Below are 9,399 nucleotides of genomic sequence, written 5' to 3' on the forward strand. Positions count from 1 at the left end.
TTTTTACTTAGGATTTTCTTTCTCACTCACATTATATTTAATTCATTATTTTTATGAGATTAGAAATCATTTCTGATCACGCAGGGATCAAACAAACGTGTCCTTCACACATGCAGGAAGTAATTTGCATCTGTTTAACATATGTTAATGAAGGCGTCAGGGGAGGTGTCTCACCTGCGCTCAGTTCCACGTTAATTGTGATGTACAAAAACAATGTGTGTGGATTCAGGCGTACGCACGGTTTGATACATCTGGATTTTTTTGTGCATACTGGATTTGACCGTACGCCAAGAAATCCATGCAAGTCTTTGTACATGAGGCCCCTGGACACTGCAGTTTACACTCATCTACAGGTCAGTGGTCACTCCTTCAGGGATGAAGAGGTTCTTATCTTTGATTAAGAGGAACTCTGGTTTGAGAGAACTAAAGGAAACCATGTTTGTGAAGAAAAAACATCCGTCCTTCAACGGGGGTGGAGGCTTCTGTGTCAAGTTGTCCCCTTCTGATTGACAAACTAGAGGAGACCACCCATAATGAAGCCAAAGAGTCCTCAGGCAGTGAAACGGATTTTGAAGACAATGGAAATGATGTCTGGTTGGATAGTGATTCCAATCTGAAGGTGACCTTTAATCTGAAAGAACTGATGAGTGACAGGATTAGCACATGCCATTGGGCATGAAGATGTATTAAACTGATACAACTATTTCTCAAATTTTACATCAACCAGTTTTAAAGAAGAATTCAAGTTCAAGCTAATCAAAGAATAACTCTGTGAAAGCCTTTCAGTTTCAACAAACATTTGTTTCGGAATGTTCACCAATGGTCTTATGTGGTACTTTTAACTCCACGGTGGTCTGTTGCAAAATAATCAACAAAAGCCCATCTAAGTGAGAGACGAAGTAAATATCTATCATTTAACACCAAATTTATGACATTTTATTCTGAAATAGTGAATCTACATGTAAGGCTGACATCCTAGAAATTCTGAACTGTGCACACAATGAGTAGGGGTGTGGTCAAAATCTGGTCCCTGTTAGGGATGACGTGATTTTTGATTGGATCGTTTATCTGCGACTGAAGGGATGGAATGCGATTTTTTTTAAAGGGCGATCTTTATTAATTAATTAAATGCTGTGCCAGGGATGTAAAATAAAATTTAAATGCACCCTTCTCTGTAAGTTAAAATGTTTTAATCATCATCATTGTGACCTGTGCAAATGAGGGAATAAAATAATTAATATATAGTGCTGCGTCTCTGTTTTTTTTTTCTCAGAGTCGGTGCCAACATGCGCAGGTCCTCTTCACGTTTCTCTTCTCGTCATCTTCTTGCTTTGGTGCACCACAAGTGACCCAACTAGTGTTATATTATTATATTTAGTTACAAAATGAATAATCCATGACAATCATACATTTAAACAAGTAACTTTAACCAGTTCCGAACCGGACCGGAGCGCTCTGCCTCACCCCTGCTTTTCCCTGTCACTCTGGGCTCTGGTGTGTGTGTTTGAAGTGTGCCGGCAGCCTGCAGGTTGAACTTTTCACCCCCCTTCACATAAGAACACATTCGTGGTCAGAAGTTTGTGGGAGTGTTTGTTTGTGCTGAAAACGCTCAGACGCTGCGTTTGCTTCAACCACTCGCTTAAAAAAAAGAGAGAGAGAGAGAAAAAGCGACTTGTTCCAGAGCAGACTACCATGAAGCAGTGAGTTATAAAGATAGTCAAACGGCCAAAACCTTATAAAAGGGGATAAAACAGACGATTTTCACGGTAAAATCTGACTGATAAAAACTTTTGAGCTTAATCATGGACCAGTTTGTGGATAAACGTTTAGTGACGAGTCTCGGACTTTTCTTTTTTTTCCACATTGGACTCCACCGGTAGAGAAATCCCATGCAGTGACGTATGCTGCAGAAGGAGGGGGTTTCCCGGCGCGGGGTGTCTCAGGAATTAAGGTATGTGCGAAGTCATTCAGAAAGAAAGACGAGCACAAAATAAGCAACTCACGTTAAAAAAATAAGCCCAAAAAACCGCAACCTGCAACTCACAAAATTTACAAGCGACTTTAGAAAAAAGAAGCCGTCACTTTTAATAAGTGGACCTGCTTGTTTTTTTCTTCTTCCTTTTATTTACAACATAACTGCGCATGCCTTATCAGCCGATTGGATCATCTATCTGCGATAGCCAGTGACCATGATCTTATGATCTGAAAATAGGGACGATTTCCCATCTCTAGTCCCTGTGGAGTTGTACGTACTGTACCAACTTTTATTTTGTTAACAGACTTTTTTTCTGAACAAGTGGATCCTAATGTGCATGAAAAGGCTAAGTAAGTTTAAAATTTAGGATCTGTGTGTTAAACTCAGATACGTATAACAGATGAAATTTTTCATATTCTGTTGGGGTTGTGACATTTTGACGCTCTGAGGACATCATTGTTTGCATATTTGTTTAATGAAATGTCATGTAAATTGAAGAACTAATTAATACAAATTTGCTCATATCCTGTTTTTTTTTTATTTGGTTGGGTTAAAGTTAAGTTTTTGATAATTAAGTTCCCTGTAACCCTAACTTTGATGGTCACAATGAAAAAGGAGTGTGGTAAAAAAGCGGTCCAGTGAGACCCAACTTTTTTTCTGTTAACATGCCTTTTTTTTAAAGAGTGAACCCTAGGGTAAATACCAGAGAAGTTCAGTAGTGGGGTGTGCATGGTGACCCAACCTAACCCACAGACTAAAAAGAAAAAAAAAATTCATCTTTTGTTGGGGTTGTGACATTTTGATCCCCTGACGACATCATTGTTTGCATATTTGTTTAAACCAAAGAGCTAGTCAGTACGAATCTGCTGATACCTTGTTTGTAAATTTTGGTTGGTTTATAGCAAAGTTATTGGCATTTAAGTTTCCTGTACCCCTAATTTCGATGGTCACAACAGAAAAGAGATGTGGTCACAAAGGGGTCCCTGGGGGGCAGTGAGACCCAACTTTTTTTCTGTTAACAACCATTGTCTGAATGAGTGGACCCTAGGGTACATGAAAATACCAGATAAGTTTATTTGTGGGGGGCGGGGGGTTCACGGTGAGCCACCCTAGCCCATGGACTTTCAGACTTAGAGCTGATTTACGACGCTTGGCTTGCCACAAAGTTGATCCTGGATGACGTGTTTACAACACCCCCCCCCCGCCCCCCAGCATGGACCAATCCCTGCATCAAATTTCATGTTCATGAAAATAAATGTTCTGTTAAATAAAGGTTCATGTTCTGTGAAAATCCTAAAATAAGTTCAATCAAGACATTTGAAAGCATCATGTCATCTGCATTCACTCACCAGTTAAATATTGTCTCCAAAAACCAGTTCAGAGCAGTTCCATTCACACCCACGAACATTTCAGGTGATTAATTAGACTGTTGTCATCAATTGTATCAAATGCTGCTGAGAGGTCCAACAGAACCAAAAACTAACAACAGCCTTCATCCGAGTTTATCCTAATATCATTCACTACTCTTAGTAATTCAGTTTCAGTACTGTGGTGCCTACAGAAACCAGATTTAAACTTTTCAAAGATGGAATTTTTGTTTAAAAAAACTGAAAACTGAGTATAGATAGCTTTTTCCAAAATTTTAGCCATAAAAGGTAGTTTGGAAATTGGTCCATAGTTATTTAGATCATCCATATCAAGGTTTGATTTCTTTAATAAAAAGGTGGAGAAAAACTAGATACCGGATGGCGGTAACATAATGACCACCGCACACACAAATGCACCAGAACTCAGAAGTCTTTATGCCTAATAAATGTCATGCTACTAGGTNGATTAATATACAAATAAATCAGAATATTTAGCACTAGATAAAATAAATCATGAATTTATTTATTTTTAATTTTTTAAAGAAAGGGCTGAAAGAAGAAATCCTGTGTGGCAGCACTTCATACAGCCTGCATCAGACAAGGCTCAGTTAATAAATGTTTTTGTTTGTTTTGTTTTAGAATAAATCCTGTGTGGCAGCACTTCATACAGCCTGCATCAGACAAGGCTCAGTTAATAAATGTTTTTGTTTGTTTTGTTTTGTTTTAAATTGAGACCTGTGTAACATTTGTTATCATTCTTACTTTTATCATGTTAATGGGGGAAGAAAAGACAGTATCGGCTTCAAGAATTGGCCAAAAAAAAAATCGGCTGCAACGTATCGGCATATCAGTTAGACTGATGTCAAAAAAATCGGTATTGGCCTTCAAAAACCTGTATCGGTCGATCTCTAGTGCCAATTACATTGATACACTGATGGGACACACATCAGAAGCATTAGTATCAAGTAAAGTATCTGTGCAAGTAAAGTATCTGTGCAAGTAAAGTATCTGTGCAAGTAAAGTATCTTGCCCAAGGACACGACAACTGAGACAGCTGGATGGGGGATCGAACTGGTGACCTTCTGGTTCCAGGATGACTCCCCTCACCACTCTGCCATAGCCGCCCTAAATATGCGCTCGATGGTGTCATCAGGGGKTCAAAAGGTCACAACCTCAACAGAAGATGAAAATTTTCATCKTTTTAGTTTGTGGGCTTGGGTGGCTCACCATGCACACCCCAGTACTGAACTTCTCTGGTATTTTCACGTACTCTGGGGTTCACTCTTTTAAAAAAAAAGCAAGTTAATGTTATGATTTGTGTCTGTGTTAATGTTTTATTTTAGTTTTCTGTCTTGTCATCTGTTTTCTTCCTCCTGTCTGCCTGTGCTCCAGCCCCGCCCACTCTCACCTGATCCTCATGTTTCTCCCCCAGGTGTTTACTGTTTGTACTCATTTGTTTCTCCTTTATATTCTGTTCTCTGTCTTCAGTCTTTGTCAGATCTTTGTTCTCTGTTGTGTTGTTCCTGTTATTGTATCAAACTAAACCTTAGTATCTTGTTTGCTGCCATGCCAGCTTTTTGATTTTGTTTAATAAAGCCCTTTTGCACCTTTTTTTTTGCCTAGATCATTTCAGTTCTGCACTTGGGGTTCTAACCAACCTAGCTCAATCTTAACAGATAACAGAAAAAAAGTTGGGTCTCACTGCCCCCAGATCCCACTTTTTGACCGCACCCCTTTTTCATTTTGACCATCAAAGTTAGGTATATACAGGGAAACTAACTGCTAATAAATTTGCTATAAACCAACCAATCTTAAAGGACACATATCAAGCTAAACTAACATTTTTTGCATTTATAAACTATTTTTTGTGCAATTATAGTGTCTACGAGTGTAGAAAAGTTTAATTTATTCTGTCCAGTTACAGCAAAGATATTTTTATATTTTATGGGTCAAATTTTTCAGTTTGTTCAAAATCTGCTGTTGCGTATTTCGTCTCATTGTTTGTTTCGTCACACTTTTTCTTCAGAACTACCATTTATGTATTTCAATTGTATTTTGGGTTTTTGATTATCTCTTTGATTCAAATTACATTTCATCAACAAATATGTGCATGATGTCATCAGGGGGTCAAAAGGTCACAACCCCAACAGAAGGTGAAAATTTTCAACTTTTTAGTCTGTGGGTTGGGTCACCATGTACACCACACTACTGAACTTCTCAGGTGTTTTTGTGTATCCTAGGGTCCACTCTTTCAAAAAAGCATGTCAACAGAAAAAAGTTGGGTTTCAATGCTCCCCAGGGACTGCTTTTGACCACACCCCTTTTCCATTGTGACCATCAAAATTAGGAGTACAGGAACCTTAATTGCCAATAACTTAACAATGAAACCAAACCAATTTTTAAAAACAGGATATCAGCAGATTCGTATTAATTAGTTCTTCGATTTACATGAAATTTCATTAAACAAATATGCAAACAATGATATCAGAGGGTCAAAATGCAACAATGCAACAATTCAATTTTCCTTGCTTGTAGCCACATACCATTACTGATGCGTGTTCTGACCACCTCAGTCCATTCACTTTGTAAAATTATTCCTATTTGATAGGAACAATTTCCAATCTTTTGGTTGCTTTAAACATAAAAGCATAAAAGTCTTTCAAAACAGTGAGTGGCATTTTAGTAAGTTTTGAGACAAATGGGAAGGAGATGATTCACTCTTCAGTGAGTGATAAGTTCACTTGAGCTCTGTATAGTGTTATGTGTGTTTTGTGGGTCTCTTTTCACATACACACCTCAGCTGCAATCATACCAACCATCTGCAGGTATGATTGACCTACTTAAATGGGCGGCAGCCTTCTTCTGAGATGGACAGGGGTCTTGATTTGTCCTCTCTCTGCTGCAGGCTGCCTGAGTGCAGCTTGGCTGGTGGCCTCCTTCNCCCCTCATCAGAGCTAAACAACCAATGAAAATCTGAAGCTCCTATATTTAATAGTTTTTGAGCTCTAACCATATTTGCATGCCCAAATACCCCTTTTTCAGATAAATTGGGGGTCCGGGGGCATGAGGGCACTGATTGGTGGGCCTAATGGATAAAGCTTCATCAGTGCTAAACAACAAAACAAATCTGAAGCTCCTATGTTTAATAGTTTTTGAGCAATAACCATTTTTGTATGTCCAGATGCCATTTTTTTCAGATAAATTTGGGGTCCGGGGGGGTGGGGGCACTGAATGGTGGGCCTGATGGATAGAGCTTCATCAGAGCTAAACAACAAAAGAAATCTGAACCTCATCTGTTGAACAGTTTCTGAGTTATAAGCATTTTTGCATGTCCAGACACCCCCTCTTTGAAAGGAGCCCCCTCCTCAAATATGGGGTGTATCGTTAAACCGTTGGCTGGTGCAGTGTAGGTCGGACTCGTCTACAGACCTGACAAATTTCATGTTGATTGGTGCAGCCGTGTTTGTGCTACGGTTGACCAAAAATCACTGAAAAAAATAAACAGTAAGAAAACAATATGACTCCCGCTTACGCTTCACATGCGGGGGTCATAATAAGATGTAAACTATGACAGCCAACATGGTCAACTGATTAAACTCACCAGCAGCCTGTTTGTGAATCCAAATGAAAGGGTGATGCTGTATAGCTGCCCTTGGTCTGTGCTGATGGCCAGAGTTKCTTCTGCTGGACTGATACACATGGTGTGGATCTCCTGGCACGCTGCTGGAGTTAGACCATCGCTGCACCGATATGAAGGAATCTGAAAGAAATGGATTTATGCAAACACAAGGCTCAAAGCGCAAGGGAAGTTTTCATTTCCTGATATTTACCTGTATGCTCCTGCTCATCCTATAACTGTCCTCCTGTGTCTTTTCAAACAGGGACACTGAGCCAGGACCAGTAGAGCACATGAAGCCCTTGGAGTAGGACAAGATGGCTGTGATACAAGAAGCCAGACCTTCACTCACATCAGATTCTTTGATCCGCTTCACCTCCACCTGTCTGGTTAAGTATGGTAACAGATTTAACTGAACTCTTACATCTTCTTGTTAAAAAATACTGGAACCTTAAACAGTGAAGTACAATTTTCAAAAAGGTCAAAACAAAGCTCAAAGGAAAAAGAAAAAAGCAAAAAGAAAAAAACTCAAGTTGGCAGAGAAGCTGCGTGAAGTTAAAATTAGCTGAAAAATAAGTAAAAGTTAATTCAATTCAATTCAAAAATACTTTACTGATCCCAGAGGGAAATTAGATAAAATGAGTAATTCAGCAGCTAAATTCTACATAGCAGTTGCTATAAGCTAAAACCTAGTAAAATTGTAACCAAACACTAAAATTATTGGAACAGTAACAAAAAGGCAAAAATGTGCAAAATATTAATTAAAACTTAAACTGGCAAAACAGGAGCTGAAATCTTGATTGATTAGAACAGTCTAGAATGATAGCTAACAGCTTAAATCATCAGGATGGTAACTAAAAGTTAAAACTAGTAAAGCAACAACAACTATAAAACCTAAAAATGGGCCAGAAATGTTGAAAATTTACCATATGTTTCTTAAAGATAAGAAATGACCTCAGTGCATTTCAACAAATAAAAAAACAGAAAAATGGTATATATTGCAAAATGTATAAAAGTTAGAATAACCAAAAGCCATAGTCGTAGTGTCCTACATGAGGTGTATGTTTTATTACGTGAATGGCTAAAACATCAGTTAAAAGATAAAAAAAATACTGTATGTGAGAAACTACAGTACAAACAACAAAACAATAGAGAGAATGCRGTCACTCAGAATCCACACAGTAAAATTCTAAGAAAAAAAATTGTTCTCAACTTCCCTTCATTTTGTGCTTTGTGACGCACTRAATCAGAACATTTTACTGGTGATTTTGTTTTTTATGACTCCCACAGAGTGTGATAATATTGACTCTTATTTCACTGGCTCCAATTAAACTGACTGGGAAAAGAAAACGATTTGGTCACTAAACTAATACACTGACTTGGTACATGCTTTCTGAAATTGTAACTTTATCAGACTAGAACTGATTCCTGCAGCATTACATGCCAAATGGTCCAGAACCTGACCTGTCAGGGTGGTCCTCCACAGCTTTGGAAGTCATCCGGATCTCTTTTCTCAGGTCCCCAGACTCAGACACCAGCAGTCTACCTGTGTCTGTCCCAGCGATCACCCTGTCTTCTGATGTCCAGGCGTGACACAGGAAGTTGACAGACTCCATCTTAGCAAAGTTGGTCTGTTTCAAGACTCCCTCTGAATAACGAAACAGCTTGAACACTCCAGCTCCACTCACACAGAGCTGTGTGTTGTTGTTAGGACTGAAGCTGACCTGATGAGACATGACAGTGTGTTCAATGTGTTCAGTGTGTTCAGAGGGCAGATTATTAAAATTTGCTGAAGATGCTGAAACTTTACTAAAACAAACAAACAAAACACTAACTGGAAGCTTAAAGTAACAACAGGCTAATGTTCATTATAGCAAAAAACTTTTTTATCAAAAGGCTAGCTGTAACTCAAAAGGGATAGGTAAAATCTAAGGTCTTGGTAAAAATATAAAGAGCTATCTGAAGGTATCAAAAACTAACTTAAAGTTTTAAAAGGTTTTATAAAAGAATAAAAAAGCCAAAAGTATCAATTTGCTGACTAAAAGTATCAAAAATAATAGCTAAAAACAGTTAAAGGCTGACTTTGACCTAAAAGTTTTAAATTAGTATCATCTACAAGCTGGACTTAAAAGGTAGCAAATTGCAAACTAAAAGCAGCAAAAGGTTCATTTATAGCCAACAGAAAAGGATGGCTAAAAGTGTAACATTAGCAACTGGCTAAAAGCAGCAAACCTAAACCTAAAGGTAGTTGAAAGCTACAAAAGCTAAAAGTAGCAGGATGGTAACAAAAAGCTAAAAGTAGCACAAGAAGACAAAACTATATACCGCATAGCGGTAACATAATGACACGCACAAATGCACCAGAACTCAAAAGTCTTTATTCCTAATAAATGTCATGCTACTAGGTGCTTCCCAAAATTGTAGTGGCTTGGGTGGGGGTC

At 38.4% G+C, this 9,399-nt stretch overlaps 1 protein-coding gene across 3 annotated transcripts in view; it reads right to left on the reverse strand.

The window, feature by feature from the left end:
- cfap57 (cilia and flagella associated protein 57) overlaps positions 1-9,399 on the reverse strand; it is a 63,238-nt gene that overhangs the window by 47,664 nt on the left and 6,175 nt on the right. For all 3 annotated transcript variants that reach the window (XM_014022271.1, XM_014022269.1, XM_014022272.1), the window contains exons 3-5: positions 8,423-8,682; positions 7,173-7,344; positions 6,944-7,102 (exon numbers count right to left, since the gene is read on the reverse strand). In XM_014022271.1, coding sequence (XP_013877725.1) covers positions 6,944-7,102; positions 7,173-7,344; positions 8,423-8,682 — 591 coding nt within the window. The remainder of the gene's footprint in view (positions 1-6,943; positions 7,103-7,172; positions 7,345-8,422; positions 8,683-9,399) is intronic.

Source organism: Austrofundulus limnaeus, unplaced genomic scaffold (genome assembly GCF_001266775.1).
Source record: "Austrofundulus limnaeus strain Quisiro unplaced genomic scaffold, Austrofundulus_limnaeus-1.0 Scaffold322, whole genome shotgun sequence".
Lineage (NCBI taxonomy): Eukaryota > Metazoa > Chordata > Actinopteri > Cyprinodontiformes > Rivulidae > Austrofundulus > Austrofundulus limnaeus.